At 39.4% G+C, this 19,696-nt stretch overlaps 2 protein-coding genes across 2 annotated transcripts in view; one reads left to right on the plus strand and one right to left on the minus strand.

The window, feature by feature from the left end:
- dmgdh (dimethylglycine dehydrogenase) overlaps positions 1–3,667 on the minus strand; it is a 28,968-nt gene extending 25,301 nt beyond the window's left edge. The window contains exons 1-2 of the mRNA XM_049603824.1: positions 3,421–3,667; positions 2,916–3,084 (exon numbers count right to left, since the gene is read on the minus strand). Coding sequence (XP_049459781.1) covers positions 2,916–3,084; positions 3,421–3,542 — 291 coding nt within the window. The 5' untranslated portion in view covers positions 3,543–3,667. The remainder of the gene's footprint in view (positions 1–2,915; positions 3,085–3,420) is intronic.
- Positions 3,668–14,845: 11,178 nt separating this feature from the next.
- LOC125906136 (betaine--homocysteine S-methyltransferase 1-like) lies at positions 14,846–18,943 on the plus strand. Its single transcript, XM_049604566.1, has 8 exons — positions 14,846–14,979; positions 15,261–15,393; positions 15,507–15,619; positions 15,811–16,002; positions 16,871–17,018; positions 17,791–17,973; positions 18,092–18,320; positions 18,410–18,943. The coding sequence occupies exons 1-8, from the start codon at positions 14,959–14,961 to the stop codon at positions 18,588–18,590; spliced, it is 1,200 nt and encodes a 399-aa protein (XP_049460523.1). The 5' UTR covers positions 14,846–14,958; the 3' UTR covers positions 18,591–18,943.
- Positions 18,944–19,696: the final 753 nt, after the last annotated feature.

The following is a 19,696-nucleotide window of genomic DNA, read 5'->3' on the forward strand; positions in this document are numbered from 1 at the left end:
CCTTTGGAAATAGCATCATTCGCAACTGAGGGAATAAGTTAGAAATGCTAACTTGCTGAGCCATAATGTTACATAAGTAATGCCATCAAAAAAGCCATGCAATTACAGTGCAGCAAACTATGCAACATGTTGCCACGAAAACTTGCACTTTGTTGGTGATGCAGAAAATCTGAGCAAGAATCAAGTTATATTTTATTTGCAGGGTTGTTGTTGCTCTCACTGAACTACTGAATATGTTTCTATTGTACTCTGGTCCATTTGTCTACACTGGCTATGGAAGAAACCTTCTATAAAATCACAGATAGCATACATTAATAGTTATATCACTGATCAGTATGACCTTTACTTCCATGTGAAATGCAGTATTATTCCTTCACATCATACCATGAAGTTACCACTTTGAATTGTGTTTTTATGGTTGGTCCTGATATGTATGATTTGACTTGATTTTTAATTCTGTGTCATGCACACAAGCATGTGCCCAACCCTCATGGGTTTATAAGTCACCATTACAAAAACACTAACATTGAAGTGAACAATCCAAAGTACGTGTTATTTTACTGTTCAGCCCCAAACAAAATTCTTTGCCTTCAATCCCAGGCCCAGCAAACAAATTCTATCACAAAAAAGGTTCCTCTACATAATTTTAATCATGTATTGTCATTTAATCAAAAGAAATCAACAAAAAAGAGGTCATTTTAATGAAAAGTGCATCTCTTATGTCCTCATATACAGGACAGTAAAACACCAAATGAACCTCATTCTCAACTTATCCCATGTTAAACAACGAAGAAAGTCTGTCCTCTGGTGTGGTATCAAACCTCCCAGTCTCTAAGGCTGTATAATACAGCTAATAGAACACAGATAAGAAAAGTCCTTGTTCTTCTGGTATTTATTACAGTTTAGAATAAATCAATCAAATTCATCTAATTTGATTTGACCAAAAACAAATGTTATTTCCATAAACCTTTCATTACGGGACAGTATCTGACCTAAATACAATTCTTAAGTATACGTTTAAATCTCCTGCATCAAGGTTAAAGTTTATGAGCTCCACAATGTGCAGCTGTAATGTTTGCAATAAATGGAGTGGTAAAATAAATACACTGACTTGTAAATTCCCGTTTAGCAATTTTCTGCCAGCATTTTCTGATATTCTTCAGACGCAGAATTAGACAGCACGCAATCAACTATGTGTGATAGAAGAGTCAATGATGAACCAAAAGCCCACCTTGATGGTAACATGCACAGAATCTGAGGGAGAAAGCCTGGGTGACAAAGACAGTTAATAATCACCATGCTGGTATTTGTTATCTCTAACTGGGGATTTAGGCTTTGTAGAGCCAGCTAATGCAAAGAAAAATGTTTAATGGTACACCCTGCAGGTGCTTCAGTTGTCTCCGACAGACAAAACACATAAAATTCCCCATAAGTGTCCAGAGTGCACATAAATGCAGGCTGGGATAGACTCCAGTAACCCAGTTGAAGAGAGTAACCGAATAAGAGTTAAGTGTCCCCCTCTGACATGTCAAACGTGTATTAATAGTATCACAGTGAAATGAATGAGTGACGTTGTAGAATGGTAAGTAGGTCAAGACCTCAGATGACTTGAAAACTTGTAACAGGTGCCCTCAGTGGATACACTGAGACTACTGAATGACACAAACAGAAAGGGCTGTAAACACCTTCACTAAAGGAGCCTGTCGAGGAAGAACCTCTCCATACTTTCCTGTTATCATTAGATGCTCAGTGATCAGTTGTAATATTATTCAGAGGACTGACTGACATACTTATTTTGCTTATAATTATCAAGAAAATGCCTTATTATATAACAGAAATCCAAGCTGAAACGCTGTAAATACACATTTCACAACTTTCAAATATGATTGGGGAAAAAGTGAAAATGTATAAATATTGGTTAATCAGTCAAGTATTTTTTTCAAAAATAAAACAAAAAAAAAATCCAGCTTCTAAATTTAGAGGATTTTGCTGCAACGATTAGCTGATTAATCAATTAGTTAATTATTATTATTATTATTATTATTATTATCATTATTAAATCTGTAACTATCTCAATCAATTAAATGTGTCACTTATTGGGAGAGGGGGGAGAAAGAGAGACAGAGAGAGAGAGGGGGGACAGGGAGTGGAGTGTGTGTGTGTGTGTGTGTGTGTGTGTGTGTGTGTGAGTAATCATATGTGTATAATAACAGTAGAAGTATGGCACACACAGACAGACACGGACACACACAGACACACAAAGACACACAGACACACAGACACACACACACTCCACTGCCTGCCCCCCCCCCACCCCCCACCCGACTTTTCAAATGTTAGGGTTTGCGGCTTCTCTTATGAATGGTCTAAATTTTTTTTTTTTTGGGGGGGGGGGGGACAGTTGGACAGACAAAAAAAATTTTGTAAACCCAGTTGGCACCGGATGACAAAGACATTGGACTCTTACATCAAACAGACGTTCACTTTTGACTGATCTGAAAATCCAGATGATTATCATATTTTAAATGTCTAATGACTTTAGAATTTCACGTTGGATTTTGGTCACTTAACAACACATCTTGGCATTAGACATACTAACATTTAGTTTTGGTCAACTGACGTCACAGCCTAAATCTAACCAGATATCATCTAACAATGCTGGTGGCCAGCTGGGAGTTGTGACCTACATTTTTCTTTTTACTATTTCATGTACCAAACATAATAAATACTGATGGTAATTGTTAGTTGCAGATCTGAATGGAAGTGGGCATGTGCTGAAAAATCATGCCTAAAGCAGGATGTGTGACAATATGCTTATGCAGAGGCACTATGTGACCCAGATCACCTGGCTCTTCATCCAAACTTTATACACCTTCACGTTCCCTGTATTCAAGAAATAAAAATAGCAGACGTACAGCGTGCCAGGTGGATCCAGCCGTCAGCTCAGTCTTCTCCAGTAGCACCACGTCCTTCATGCCACCTTTGGCCAGGTGATACGCCAAGCTGGTCCCCACACATCCCCCACCAATGATGACAGTGTCTGCTGTGTCCTTCCACCTCTTTCTCAAAGCTGAGGATGCATCGCTGAAGAAAGATTTAGAACAATTACAGGTGAGTCCTTTCAGCTCCAACATGCATTTCAGCAGTCTGTTTACAATGCTGTGTCACAGGCTACCTGCAACCAGAGCTGACATCCTGGAGTCACCATGTTGACCATGTGAGAGTCACACATGCACCATAACTACTTCATCATTTCTGCATGAAGTTGCATTAATTAACCAGTTGTGCAACTTTACGCGCATTAAACGCACTGCACGTTAGTTGTGGCTGTTTAACCACCCCATTTAGAACCAATCGCCCAGCTAAAGCGTGTTAAATCAAATGTCCAGCGCACATGTGAACAACATGGCACGATCTCACCTCTCTTCAGCTTGTTTTCTTGAAGTGCAGCAGATGGTCCTCAAAGGAAGCCGAGCTATCCCTCGACACGCGGCTAAATCTCTCCGCAGATGACAGTTGATTAGGTTTAATATCCGCGACATGTTTGAGGTAATAGTTAAGAAAAAACGACTATAGATGCAACTTAAAGCTTGACCATCACCACCACCCCCCCTCTCTCGCTGGACCCCTGCACTGCTGTGTGTGGTCACAAATATCCCTGTTTTGCACTGACAACCGTGTTGGCACGCCCACAGGTCGAGGACTAGTCAGCACGAAACTTTACCCAGATCAACTCTGAGACGGGTTAACACTTTCAGCGCCAGAACTCCAAATGTAGGTCACGGGGCCCCTGAGAAAACATCTGTGAATGGCCTCAGTATATAAAGTGAGTGAAGGGTGACTGGGACAGTTTATGGAGTTCTGACTTATGTAAACTTTCTTACTGTAAATTTTACCTAAAAAACAGTCCAACACATTATAACTATACTGAATATGTTCTATATTTTTGAAGAGGAAGGAAGGTTATGTGATACTACAGTTAACTTAACTGTGAACTGAACAATAAAACATTTTTGGTAACAATTGGGTGATTAGGACAGGACTTTTGATTGATTAAGAAAACATAGCATTGATTTAGGCCAGTGTAAGGGACTGTTCCTTGTTTATAAGGCTGGAAGGGGTGGCTCAAAAAGGGGGAGGTTTGTCAAATAACTTTGTAAACACTGGCGAAGGACTCATGTTGGAGAGATTTAATCAAAATCACCTTTTTCTACATATCATTTAAAATTTGGTCTAAAGTAAACGACTTGCACAAACTAACCAGCATGCACAACGAGACTGAAAACCGCGGCTTTTTTCAACTCCAGGATTTCCTCTTCAGCATTTAACTTTCAAACATCAAAGAGTAAGTTTCAAAAAACTAAGAACTAATTTATGGAGGAGGGAGAGTCATGCATTTTTGCCAGCCACTTGAAGAGGCTTATGGAATATCAGACAAAAGGAAAAACAAAGTTAAACCCCAGTCACTCCACTCCTGATAAATGAAATGTGGTCCCTTACAAAAAGAGAAACATGATACTAACACTTTTTTTTTTACTTTGTTTGTGCAGTAGTACAATACATTTATGCTTCCATCAAAAGTGCAATATATTAGCTTTAATAATTTTAGGAAAGCTAAAGCTCTTGTCAATTTCCTCAACTCATGGATCAAAGGGTTAATGGTTAATGGGCTACTACATACTGTACATTTTCATTACTGTTTCCAGCTATCTTTGTTTTTTGTAAAAAAGTGAAATAATTTTCCCTTTTTGTGCTAGAGCTTTGACTGAACAAAGAAATCTGGCCCGACCCAATCTAAACCAGCATAGTTTTGAACCAAACCCTGTCAGCAGCTTTGGAACAGAGCTTTATTAAAACCCTAATTTCCACTTTTAAAAAAAGCATATTTATCAGCTAAAGTCAACTTAAGTCTTTTCAGTGCGTTAACAAACATTTTTGAGATTGAATGCACTCGTAAATGGCCATTCTGAGCACCAGAGCATACTCTGAGTGCTGTTGGAATACCCTTCAATTTCTCAGAGCACTGCAGCAGAAGCTCTGGGCACTCTGTAAAATGAGATGGAGAGAGCAGCAGAGCACCAAGCACAAAAAAGATGAAAAGTTGTTGTTGTGATGGTTAATTCATACTGAAATAAGAAAATTTTCATATATCCAACCTGCTTCAAGTCAGGGGGGAATGTTAAGTAATCATGGGTCAGGCCCAACTGGGTTCAAGCAGAAAATCAAAGCTGCAAATGGTCAAATGGTTGGAAACCACTGGTTTAATCTTTCATCTTATTATGCTTTTCCTTATTTTATGCCATATAAATAATATTACAATATCAGATGCTCATATTAAATATGGCTAAAGTTTCAAACAATGAGGTAAACATATGTACATGTAATTCTTGAGCAAAAACCTCAGGCCACTCTGAATACTCTGTTATCAATGTTTTGTTTTCTATTTTCAACACAAGCTGATGTCAGCAGTGATGGATCTCTTCATATGGCCATGTGCTCCAGGCATGCAACCCAAGTATTTACAGTACATAGCTTACATGTAGCTATGCTAATGTCAGGAAAACATGTAGGCTAATCTTGGTTGCCAATGTTATTAATTCCTCCCCTAGTCAGATTATATTCCAGCAGGAACATGTCTAGTTATGAAGAGTTTGGTCGTGAAGACTGGTGATTTTTTTTTTTACAGTTGGAGTCATTTCCGGCTGCAACGAGAGTGCAGCGATCCAAGAGTGCACATACGGAGGAAAGACCCAGAAATGCTGATCAGTCAGGACAGACAGAATATTTCAGAGTGTAAACGTATATTTAGGCAGACAGTATGAAAAAAGGGTTTTTTTGTACATTAAAGTATGTAAATGTTCTAGTTGACACCTTATATAAGTATGAACCTGAAAATGAGCATAAAAGGTCCTCTTTAATCTTTATTGTCTTTTTAATGTAAAAAAGCACAATATTTCTCTCTGAATTATCATAGAGTAAGTGTGAAATAATGTAAATGGAAATACTGAAGTACCTCCAAACTAAAGGGATTACCAAAGTCATTAGGATTCATCCTCTGTGCACCATGAATTTATGTAAAAGATTTCATGGTAATATATCCAATATTTATGTTTCAGTCTGGACCACAGACAGACTGACAGACCAAGATCGCTTTACCCTGAGCCATGCAGCTGGCAGGGCTAAAAATGCAGACCAGCAAAACACACAGACAGAATCAGGTCAATGCAACAGTGCAGATTAATACTGATGCCATGTTTTCTGTTGGTTTTCCAGTTATTTGTGTCTGGGTTATTTAACTTGTGTCAAATGTCAACAACAGTCAGAAGAACTGGTCCAGTTGATCTATCCACAGACACATTTATCTCTGAATGGTCCTTGAGCCCTTTATTGCAAAACACTGCCCTCTACCCCACCTGGAACAGCTGCAACAGGTTTGAACTGGATGTTTATCTTCACAGCTGGTTTATCTAAACACTGAAATGCAGAAACGAACTAGTATTAACTGATTTGAAGTGATCTGAATATTTAACAGTTTATCATACTGGCTGGGTTTACTGGCAATAAAGCAAACTCAAGGTTGATTAGTTAGTAAGAGTGTATTAGCAAACACTGTGTACTAGACTTAACTATTTAAGTTACACAACAACATGTGAAGTATATAGGTTGCCCCTATCTCCGTGGGACTGCAACATGCTGGACTGTTTGTTTCTGAGCATGTGCCAAGGAAAAATTCCTACATTTGTATGTCCTCAATAAAAGTTTTTACTTTGATGGTTTCATTTTCAGATTACGCTTTTGCATTTTTAGCCATGCAAGCCACATAACTCCAGGGGGTGGCCATGTCAGTCTGTTGGGTGGTTCACCATTTTGGTCCAGACTAAATTTATCTCAACAACTATTGTATGTATTGCCATGAAATTTTATGCAGACATTCATGTTCAACAGAGGATGAATCCTAGTGGCTTTGGTGATGCCCTCACTGGTCCTCCTGTGTCTTCATGAGGTTCACCTTTCTGTTTTTTACCACCTGTTTTCTGCTCTGTTTGTTAGTTTGTCAGCAGGATTACAGAAAAAACTATTGCCCTGATTTTCATGAAACTTGGTGGAAGGGCATAGCAAAGGAAGAACCCACTACATTTTGGAGCAGCTATGAATCATGATGCAGATACACAAGTTGTTGGTCACTTGTGTTAACATTGTGAGATAGGGCATTTAGTAACCGCAGATGTCTGCACTTTTATTGAAACTGCCATGAAAAATGGTTAAAATTAAGTTAATGTTCTCCAGAGAATGGCTTTCATATAGTGCCATCATCAGGTCAGAATTATTTTTTCAAAATTATTTTTGACCTGATGGTGGCACTATATTTAAATATGCTGATGTTTACTGTATTTGCTTGTGTTTCCTCACTTTGAAGTATTTTATTTCCTAAATGCTTGGCATGTGCCCTCAAATTGATGATGTTTTCTTCATTTGCTCGTGTTTTGTCAATTTGCATACTTCTTCTTAAGTTGCAGCGTGTTGATTAGTGTGTGACACACACAGTAAATATAAATGTCCACAGCAAATGTGGCATCTATACAGTATGTACGTCACAGAATATCATGTTATATTGCTGCACATGGTGTTCTTTCTAAGATAAAGAGAGATATAGGGTAAAGGGGATGGTCCTAAATATCACCCTGTCATTATCCTGGGTTTTTGTTTGTGTTTGTTTCCTGTTTTAATCTGAAAGTTACTCTCCTCTTGTGTCATGTCTGAATTTACTTCCTCCCTTTGTGTGTCTTCCTGCCTGTTTTCCCCCTCACCTTTGTTACATTAGTTAGTAAGACCTTAAAACTTAATTTTTAGTTTAGCATTCTCTTAATCTTTTTAATTATTTTGAAAATGTATTTTTAACTTTAATCAGCCCCCTTCTATTTCTATATTATCTTTTCCTTATGTTGCCTTTTATCCATTTTATTGCTCAATTTTGTCTTGTAGTATTTTGTTGTATTGTTGCACCTTGTATTGCCATTTTGCTCCATATAAATAAATAAAGGTTATTATTATCATAATTATGATTTATACCTTTCAGAATTTATAGATTGGTACAATTTTATGAAATGATTTCAGTAAAAGATATAGGCGCACTCACACTGACCAAGAGTGCTATCTTCTCAATCTTTAAGACTCACTTAAATTTCCCTTTAGTAATAAATTAAGTTTCAACTCAGAAACAAAGTTTTCAGTGTGTGTATGTTCTGATCAATAATAATATCAAAATATTTATATGCTGTGATCATTTCAATTTCAACCCCTTGAGCAGTTGAGATCTCAGGAAAATTAGATGCAATCCTCTTGCCATTTGGAAATTGCAGTGATTTGGATTTGTCTGCATTTCATACCAATTTATATTGAGTTAAATGAACAACATCAAAGGCAGACTGCAATTCTAGAATTTTTTTTACTCCTGAAGGGCATGAGCAAAACTGTATCATCCGCATAAAAAAATGGAATGCAGCATTTGATATATTACAACAAAGATTACTTACATATATAGAGACCAGCAGTGGTCCTTGTATGAATCCCTGGGGTACACCTTTAGTTTGTAACAAGGAGGAATGAAGAGGAAGACCCAACAAACTGGAAACATTCTGTTCTGACAGGGAATTTGAAAACTAAAAGTCTTGGACAGTTCAATTAAAGGAGTCTCACAATATTGTTTATGGCTCAGCCTAAATAATTTCCATTCACCACTTTGACAGAAGCAGTTGTTGCGCTGTCATGTTTTCTAAAGCAGCAGCTGCAGCTTGGCAGGTGTCTTGCCTTGTTGTCACATCATCCACTGTCCTCTCAACCTACTGATGACAAAAGTAGCACTTTAGAAATGTTGATATGAGACGTATGAAACGTACAAGTGAAATGTATCTTTTCTGAAATGCCAACATTTTCTTCTTTAAACTGGTCTGTTAAAGCAGTTAAGAATGGCAGGTTTTTTTACGATCCAAAATTTCTAAATATCATTTAAATTAGTAACAGTTTAAGAAAAGGTAGAAATTTGATTTAGCTTTTTTGATAAAAGAGGTTAAACGATTTCAGGGCTGTTCAGTCAGTCAGCCTGGAATTTGCATTTTCTGGCCCTAGCCAAGGCAACATCCCTTTCTTAGACATCTGAGGGGAAAACCAAGATTGCCTCCGCCTTTTACTCTAAAATTGGCAGGACATGTTTATTTATGATTTTAGTCAACGGGAAGCCTGGGAACCAGAAGAATGTGAGAGCTCTTGCAGATGCTTAAAATTTGTAATTTGGTCTGGTGATGTCAGGCTAATCAATGATCATCAGTTATGATGATTCTCCCAGAAATAACACACTATAATTGTGGGCTAATTCAAGCAGCCCCACAGTGTTTCTCTGACTAAGTTTGACATTTGTCTTCAGTCTAACACAACACTGGTTGCCTGGACTCAGTCTGCTGTGTTGATCTTGGCTGGATAACCACAGAGTGTCATCACCATAGCAATCTGGACTGAGAGTGTATCTGTGCTGAATACAAGAAATTATGTTTCTCTACTTTTTTATGTAGTTGTTTCCGCTAAAGATTTACTCTGGGTACAATATTGTCTGTGGATGTATTATTGTGGTAATCTCTCTTCATAGTGGTGGTGGTGGTAATTATTTTTGCATGATTGGAAGAGGAAGAGACCCAAATACCCAAAAAGAGATGCAAAGGTACGGCAAAAAGACACAAAATTACTACAAAAAGACACAAAATTACAAAGAGGTGCAAAACAACAACAACAAGGAAGAGGCAAAATCACTACCACAAAGTCTGTATATCTTGCTCCTGTATGGGAGAGATGGTGAGGCCTTTTGCCTATCTGTGCCCAGGGGCCCATTTCAAGATTCAAGATTTCTTTATTTGCCCTGAGGGAATTTGTCTTGGACAAAAAGACTGCCACATAAATTTACATAGTGCAAAAACAGTCAGTGCTTAGCAGAGACAAGTACATTCAAATACAGTGGCGTGGTGTGCCCAGGTCAAAATTTCTTTTACCATGAATACTTATGTTAGTAGAAAATAAACTGATCTCCAAAGGGCATGAAGTTAAAGATGAAACGTGCTTTTCAACATTTTACGTAAGATTGGTGTATTTTTTTATTTTGTTTTGTACAATTTTATAGTGAAAAATAAGGTGCACCATGCAAGGGTTTGGGCACCCCAAGACATTTGAGCTTTCAGGACACTTTAACCAGGGTCTCAGACCTTAATTAGCTTGTTAAGGTTCTGGCTTGTTCACAGTCATCGTTAGGAAAGGTCAGGTGATGCAAATTTCAAAGCTTTATAAATACTCTGACTCCTGTCAGAGTGCCTCTTGTCCCAACAATCAGCAGCCATGGGCTCCTCTACACAGCTGCCTAGCACTCTGAATACTAAAATAACTGATGCCCACAAAGCAGGAGCAGACTATAAGAAGATAGCAAAGTGTTTTCAGGTAGCTGTTTCCTCAGTTCTTAATGTAATTAAGAAATCGCAGCTAACAGGAACTGTGGAGGTCAAGTTGAGGTCTGGAAGACCAAGAAAACTTTCAGAGAGAGCTGCTCGTAGGATGGTTAGAAAGGCAAATCAAAACCACTGTTTGACTGCAAAAAACCTGCAGAAAGATTTTGGTAAACTGTTCTACTGTGCAGTGACACCTGTACAAATATGACCTTCACTGGAGAGTAATCGGAAGAAAACCTTTCCCCTGTCCTCACCACAAAATTCAGCATCAGAAGTTTGCAAAGGAACATCCAAACTATCCTTATGCTTTTTGGAAACAAGTCCTGTGGACTGATGAATTTAAAATTGGATGCAATAAGCAAAAGTATGTTTGGAGAGAAAAGTGTGCAGAATTTCATGAAAAGAACACCTGTTCAACTTTAAACACCGAGGTGGTTCGATCATGCTTTGGGCTTGTGTTGCAGCCAGTGGCAAGAGGAACATTTCACAGGTAGAGGGAAGAATGGATTCAATTAAATTCCAATAAATTCTGTAAGCAAACATCACACCATTTGTAAAAAAGCTGAAGATGATATACCTCCAAAGAGCAGTGCATGCAAGACAACCCAAGAATCTCACAGAACTATAAGTCTTTTGTAGGAAGAATGGGTGAAACCCCCGAAACAAGAATTGAAAGACTCTTAGCTGGTTACAAAAAGTGTTTAGAAGCTGTAATACTTGCCAAAGGAGGCACTGCTAAGGACCGACCATGCAAGGCACCTAGACCTTTGCTTCAGGCCCTTTTCCCTTTTTTGGTATATTGAAACTGTTAAAGCTTGAAATAAAAAAAAAAATAGGTTTGCATAAGATATTGAAGAAATGTGTCATCTTTAACTTTTTTTGCCTTTTGGAAATCAGGTCATGTTTTTCTTGCTCTGCTATACAGTACATGGAATTTTGACCAGGTGTGCCCAACTTTTGCATGCAACATGCAACATGCCCCTCATGTTACACCCTCCTTTTGTCCTGAGTTTAGGAGATTCACTGATAAAGGGGAGAAAGAGTTTTTAAACCTGTTCTCCTCCTGGAATTATTGGGACCCTATGGTGTCTCCATGATGGGAGCAGTTCATATTCTGAATACAGGACTATAGTCTTTTCAAAGAGCATTTGGAGAGTGGACGCTCCCTTACCCTGATTACTTTCATTGCTGTGTGGACCAGACCGTTTGTGATTTAAATTTAACTGATAAAACGAAACCAAGCTGAAATTCTGCAACGTAACATACTCTCTGTCAGAGCATGATAAAATAAAGTCATTACCCTCTGTTCAACCCCAAACACACTGAGTCTGTGAAAAAAGTAAAGTCTTAAGGTCCACCCATGCTCCTTCTCCCTCATGAAAAAAAAATCCAGATGCTATGAATATGCAAGCATTTGTTGCCTCTAAAGCTGAACTGCTGCACTCAAGATGTCTCCTCCCTCACTGGAAGGTCCATTCTCAGTGCTTTGTGCACTGGAGGTTTCAAATTTCCCCACCACACTTGTGCAAGTTGCATAACTAGCCCACAATTGGCTCCATGGTAGTAGCGAGGTCTCAAAATCCTGCCCATACTGTTCTGTACACTGTGTCTTAAACAAAAAGGAACTTTCCATCTTCAGCAGATGAATGTGAAAACAGCCTTCTAGTGTCAAACTGCACATACATCATTCTGAACAGTTAAGCTTGAACATCCAAGGGAAGTATAAGCAACAAACATTTTTGGGGACAAAAATCATGCCAAACTAATTAGATTGTCATTGTATCAATGCATCGTTATCACATTAATCCTACAGTACATGTCTGCACATCAGGGCTTGTAATACTATACCGTAGCTCCTTCACCACTTTTCTGGTTTTGGGATCCATCTAGAAAAGATTTTATCTTAAAAGCAGCAATTCAAGAAGAATGGGACAAGATTACCCCTCAACAGTGTGAAAGGCTTGTGGGGAACATGCCAGCCAGGATTAGAGCTCGACTATGTGCCAATGGCAGGACTACTAAATATTAATTTGATGATGTGATGGTTTATTTATTTTTTGTTCAGTTTTGAACACATTCTCTGATATTTGTTGACTTTGATACCGACAATGTTGAGAACTGACATATTGAAACTGTCAAGAATTTAGTTTTGTTAGTTTTTCTTGTAAACAATAAATAAAACAATATAATTTGTATTTGTTTGTATCTGTCTAATGCAGCCACACCTTTTGAAACACTCATGATAATATTTGAGATTGTGTAAAATTTTAAGGGTGTCCGAAAACTTTTTTCCACCACTGTATATATATATATATATATATATATATATATATATATATATATATATATATATATATATATATATATATATATATACAGTACAGGCCAAAAGTTTGGACACACCTTCTCATTCAATGCGTGTTCTTTATTTTCATGACTATTTACATTGTAGATTCTCACTGAAGGCATCAAAACTATGAATGAACACATGTGGAGTTATGTACTTAACAAAAAAAGGTGAAATAACTGAAAACATGTTTTATATTCTAGTTTCTTCAAAATAGCCACCCTTTGCTCTGATTACTGCTTTGCACACTCTTGGCATTCTCTCCATGAGCTTCAAGAGGTAGTCACCTGAAATGGTTTTCCAACAGTCTTGAAGGAGTTCCCAGAGGTGTTTAGCACTTGTTCCCTTTGCCTTCACTCTGCGGTCCAGCTCACCCCAAACCATCTCGATTGGGTTCAGGTCCGGTGACTGTGGAGGCCAGGTCATCTGCCGCAGCACTCCATCACTCTCCTTCTTGGTCAAATAGCCCTTACACAGCCTGGAGGTGTGTTTGGGGTCATTGTCCTGTTGAAAAATAAATGATCGTCCAACTAAACGCAAACCGGATGGGATGGCATGTCGCTGCAGGATGCTGTGGTAGCCATGCTGGTTCAGTGTGCCTTCAATTTTGACTAAATCCCCAACAGTGTCACCAGCAAAACACCCCCACACCATCACACCTCCTCCTCCATGCTTCACAGTGGGAACCAGGCATGTGGAATCCATCCGCTCACCTTTTCTGCGTCTCACAAAGACACGGTGGTTGGAACCAAAGATCTCAAATTTGGACTCATCAGACCAAAGCACAGATTTCCACTGGTCTAATGTCCATTCCTTGTGTTTCTTGGCCCAAACAAATCTCTTCTGCTTGTTGCCTCCTTAGCAGTGGTTTCCTAGCAGCTATTTGACCATGAAGGCCTGATTCGCAGTCTCCTCTTAACAGTTGTTCTAGAGATGGGTCTGCTGCTAGAACTCTGTGTGGCATTCATCTGGTCTCTGATCTGAGCTGCTGTTAACTTGCGATTTCTGAGGCTGGTGACTCGGATGAACTTATCCTCAGAAGCAGAGGTGACTCTTGGTCTTCCTTTCCTGGGTCGGTCCTCATGTGTGCCAGTTTCGTTGTAGCGCTTGATGGTTTTTGTTAATCAACGTGGGGACACATTTAAAGTTTTTGCAATTTTCCGGACTGACTGACCTTCATTTCTTAAAGTAATGATGGCCACTCGTTTTTCTTTAGTTAGCTGATTGGTTCTTGCCATAATATAAATTTTAACAGTTGTCCAATAGGGCTGTCGGCTGTGTATTAACCTGACTTCTGCACAACACAACTGATAGTCCCAACCCCACTGATTAAGCAAGAAATTCCACTAATTAACCCTGATAAGGCACACCTGTGAAGTGGAAACCATTTCAGGGGACTACCTCTTGAAGCTCATGGAGAGAATGCCAAGAGTGTGCAAAGCAGTAATCAGAGCAAAGGTTGGCTATTTTGAAGAAACTAGAATATAAAACATGTTTTCAGTTATTTCACCTTTTTTTGTTAAGTACATAACTCCACATGTGTTCATTCATAGTTTTGATGCCTTCAGTGAGAATCTACAATGTAAATAGTCATGAAAATAAAGAAAACGCATTGAATGAGAAGGTGTGTCCAAACTTTTGGCCTGTACTGTATATATATTCATATTCATTTCAGAACAACTTAAATGTACTCATCTCTTTAACATCTGCATCTTCACGGCATCTGTGTTTTGCATTTTTTTATGTTAAAAAAAAGTCAATTAAACCTGATTATGCTTTGGTTCACATGAGTTAAATTCTTTGAAGTTTCCAGCTGATAATCATCCATCCTGTCCTCCACTGCTAAAGCACTAAATCTTCATATTGATTCATTTCACATAATGTCATAAGAGCACGAGGGCTGCATTGCTGCTATTTCAGTGACAATACGTTGTCTTGTGCAAACTTGCCAAAAATAAAGGAAAAAAAGATGAGCTATGTAGAAGGTAGGCGGTTCTTATAGTGACATCAGCGGTACCGCACACCTCTTGGATTATAAATTCAGCATGGTTACTTCCTTAAGGTCCTCTCCAAACTCAGAAAGACTCTGTACCTGAGAAGAGTGGGCCGGTCACTGCTGCAATAACCATGGCACCAGGAGCAAAGAAGGTGAGTAAATAAGATGTATCTTAACCGTTTGTTTTAAATTTCACTTGTTGCATGGTTCAAGTTTACATTTTCGGTTGCGCAATTTTTTTTCAAAAGGAAGTGGTTTTACGCATAAACAAAAGGAAGTTGTTAGAAGATACTACTAACAGATTCAGATTACGTTATTAAATACTCGTAGGTAGATTTGTTTTGCAGTTTTTGGATAGACGTCCAGACTATAACAATCTTGCATTTGCAAACTGAGCTTTTCTTTGCTTCTTTCACGCTTTCATATAACGCAGGGGATTTTGGAGCGTCTGGACGCAGGAGAGATCGTTATCGGGGACGGAGGCTTTGTCTTTGCCCTTGAGAAGAGAGGTTATGTGAAAGCAGGACCCTGGACACCTGAGGCTGCAGCCGAGTACCCTGAAGCAGGTAGGCGACCACGACTTTGCTTTCTTTTGCTTGCTGTATGCCGTTACCGGTAGTGACCGTTTCCTAACCTGTAAATCCAGTTCCAAATGCTAACTGAGCCATCTTGTTTTCAGTGCGGCAGCTGCACAGGGAGTTCCTGAGAGCAGGCGCCGATGTTATGCAGACATTCACTTTCTACGCAAGCGATGATAAACTGGACAACAGAGGTCTCACTCAGCGCTACACTGTGAGTAGAGCTTTAATGTGTGTGTTCCTACAGCTGCTCTCAAGTCTCATCTGAAGTTATGAGGAAGGGACAGCAGCTTGGCAGCAGAGTTGGCATGACATCAGCTTCCTGCAGCAAAGTGCAGAAGCAAACACTTTGTGTTCTCTTGACATGAAAGATGCATGTAAAGTGAATTTTCTTTTGATCTGCAGGGGCAGCAGATAAACGAAGCAGCTTGTGACCTGGCCAGGGAGGTGGCCAATGAGGGTGATGCTCTGGTGGCAGGAGGAGTCTCTCAGACTCCTTCTTACCTCAGCTGCAAGAGCGAGAATGAGGTCAAGGCCATCTTTAAGAAACAGACTGATGTCTTTGTCAAGAAAAATGTGGACTTCTTGATTGCAGAGGTATGTAAACTGTGTGGAAAAATCTGAAAAGGCAAATGAAATTAAGAATTGTTCTTCAAGCTATGGGACTTGCAAGAGCCAGATTTTAAAAATGGGCCAAGGTATCCTGAGTTTTATGTGCCAAAATCATTGCACTCTTCATTTCCCATCATGCAACGAATAACATTTTCATTAGACCCTCCCTGCCTGGTAAATACTCAAATCTCCATCATCAGGGTTACTCAGACTTTAGAGCCATTGAAGACATCATACAACTGTTTTTAGTTTTTGTAAGTACTACTATTACAAGTTAACTGTGGAGTGTCCTCTTTTTTTTAAAGCCAAAGAATGACACCTCTTTTACTAGCTCAAAACGGCCATTGCTGCCCCAAGTTGTCCGGCAAAGTGGAACACATTTCAGTCTGCATTTTTGATGTCCCCTGATTATGATAAACTTTTACTTTTGAGCTTTTACTATTGAGTCATGTTTTTGGCCAATATTCACTCTCTCTTAGCCTTGCTTTTGATGCTCAATGCTCCATTTTGGTCACCAGCTGGTCTCTAACTGTGTCTATCTGCTGTTTGGTGCTGAGTAGGTAGTGTACTGTTGGTCTGAAGAGCTTTTTGTTTGTAAAAACTGCTTTCTGCAGCGGAAAATAAGTGGTGAGAGTGAACCCAACAGTAAAGATGCAGGCCTTCGCAATACAGTTATTTGATTCATTGTGATAATTAAAAAAATATAGCAGCTTTAAAATGAGGTCTGACATCTTTAGCTGCCCACCGTGATCATATTTTTATACTTCATTTGTAAGGTTATAAGAAATGCACATTGCATCTTAAACATGAGTATTCTTGCTTATGTGGGTTTTTCTGCGTTTATTGCTTGCAGTACTTTGAGCATGTGGAAGAGGCTGAGTGGGCTGTCCAGGTTCTGAAGACCACCGGAAAACCTGTGGCTGCCACTCTGTGTATTGGACCTGAGGGAGACCTGAATGGAGTCAGCCCTGGAGACTGTGCCGTCAAACTTGTCAGAGCTGGTACCTCAAGATCTCAATTTTTCAATCTACTGTATCAAAGGGTATTAAATATCCTGTCCCACAGTGGCTGCACAGCCTATCGCAGACATCAGTGATGCAATTTAAGCTCAGACAATCAAACAACTTAAAGATTCTTGCGATTCTGTGACTATAAATTAAACATTTTTCTAACATGTCAGCCTGAAGAGGGCTAGGTCTGACGACACAAAATTGGGACCACCATGAGCAGAATGTTTGACTACAGGAATGCACAGACACTGGAAACCTCTTCAAATTACTGCCACTTCATTAGGTACAGTACAGTCTATAGAGACAGCAATAAATCCTGCCTTCATTAAGGCTAGGAATTTCAACATCACCACAAAAAAGAAATTTAAATAAATGAAGGAAAAATGATCTATCCGGTGCCGTGGTTTCATTATACAGAGAGGTGTTTCTGTCATTAAGCCTCCCTCATTGATTTAAACAGTGTGGACTTACAATGTGAGGAAACTATTTGCACTTAAAGAGTTACTACTGAAATTGTATGCAGTGAGGCATTTTTATCTGACTGACTCTGGCGCCATCCAGTGGAAGTAAGAACAGACACTGACAGACAATACATATTGCTAAAGAAAGCGACACAGAAGCTGCACCACTTGTCACCTAGGCCTGTATTTCTGTATTTTTTTTTTTTTTCCTTTCACACATTTTTGCTGTCAGGATAAATGAAACATGTTTCCTGTAGCATATTTGAGCCATGATAAATGTGTGCATGTTTCATCTTTTGTAGGAGCTCAGATTGTGGGCGTCAACTGCCACTTTGACCCAGAGACCTGTGTAAAAACTGTGAGAATGATGAAGGAGGGAGTGGAGCGAGCTGGGCTGAAAGCTCACTACATGAGCCAACCGCTGGCTTACCACACTCCTGACTGCAACCGCCAGGGTTTCATTGATCTGCCAGAGTTCCCCTTCAGTAAATATATATCCTCAAGACTGATGTTAAATCATACTGTTTAATGTCTCAATCTAAATCAATCATCTCAGTCGCTGACATGGAAGACAGTAAATTACAACTGTGTGTTCTTTAACAGGTCTGGAGCCGAGAATCTTGACTAGATGGGACATGCAGAAATATGCCCGGGAAGCCTACAATGTTGGTATCCGTTACATCGGAGGCTGCTGCGGATTTGAACCCTATCACACCCGTGCCCTGGCTGAGGAGCTGGCACCTGAGAGGGGTTTCCTGCCTGCTGGCTCTGAGAAGCATGGCAACTGGGGCAGTGGTCTGGAGATGCACACCAAGCCTTGGGTCAGAGCGAGGTATTGTAGAGATTTCTTTTTTAATTTTTTCCTTGTTTTCTTTCCGATTAGCTCGGTGTGGTTTTAAGTAAAGGTATTCCTCTCTGTAGGGCCCGTCGTGACTACTGGGAGAAGCTGAAGCCTGCCTCTGGCCGTCCCTTCTGCCCCGCGATGGCCAAACCCGATGGTTGGGGTGTCACCAAAGGCCACGCTGACCTGATGCAGCAGAAGGAGGCCACCTCCCAGGAGCAGCTGAGGGTTCTCTTCGACAAAGCCGATAAATGCCATTGAGCTCCCTCTGAGGCATCTGCTTTAGCGAGAAGCCAAGAGATGGTGTACTCACTAAGTTTACATACCAAAAAGATTGAAATGCTCAAGTTCTTTCTGTCTTTTTAGGACCATTTTACTGTAAGTGCAAAACTGGTATTATATGCTGACACTTTAAATTAGTTTTTCAGCCTTAACAGCAAGTTTGACTGTTTAAGTAAGATCACAACTATGAGCCTTGTGAAATTACTATGGCTGCAAAAACTCAGAGCAGCTGTGAATGCACCTTAAGTAATGCCTTTAACACTCCAAAAGTGCCTAATGTTTTGTAAAAGATTTGAATGATGTGTTGTAATAAAACTTCTAATTGAACAGTATCAGAATGTCAGCGTTTTAGTCCTTTAGTCCCAGAGAGAGTGGTGCTTTCTTTAATTGTTTTTTAAATGAACAGGATGGATTATTTAAGACTGAAAAACAAAGTTTCTACTGAATCTGATAGTATGTATCTGAAATCTTAAAGGTTCTGTAGGCTATGAAAACCTTATTAGTGGCACCTCTCTGAGGCCATTAAGTGAATGTCAGTTAGCATCTAGTGAGCAAGCACCTGGGTCATAAGCCAAGAAAGAAACTAGCAAACATGAGACTAACCACAGTTGAGTGGCATCCTGCTGAAAAAATGCTGGAGCAGCATTTTTAAAATAAGATTACTATCTGCAGTGTGCCTATACTTAATATTTTGCAAATGGCAAGCTAGCCAAATTGCCAGCAAGATTAACCCTGGAGTCTGGATTAAATGGATCCACTTCATCACTGTATGTTGCTACGTTAGCTAGCAAAAAAGCTAACACTAGCTAGCATTACAGAGCTAAAGCTACAATATTACCATGCTTATTTATTCTCTAAATTTAGGATGTTCTTTTTCAGTATTAAAGGGCACTGAATTTGATGGATTTAGTGCTCATCATTCAAAAAATGAGACAAGAATTAGCCCGTGGACCCCCATCACGCCTGGTCATGAGGACAGTGCTTTCCCAGAAGGAGAGTGGTCAGCAGCTCAGGCCTCAGCCACTGTATCTATCAGTCCTGCCAAGTCTTTTCCAATTAAAGTAGCTAGCAGCACTAGCTACAAA

Source organism: Epinephelus fuscoguttatus, linkage group LG18, assembly GCF_011397635.1.
Source record: "Epinephelus fuscoguttatus linkage group LG18, E.fuscoguttatus.final_Chr_v1".
NCBI classification, from domain to species: Eukaryota; Metazoa; Chordata; class Actinopteri; order Perciformes; family Serranidae; genus Epinephelus; species Epinephelus fuscoguttatus.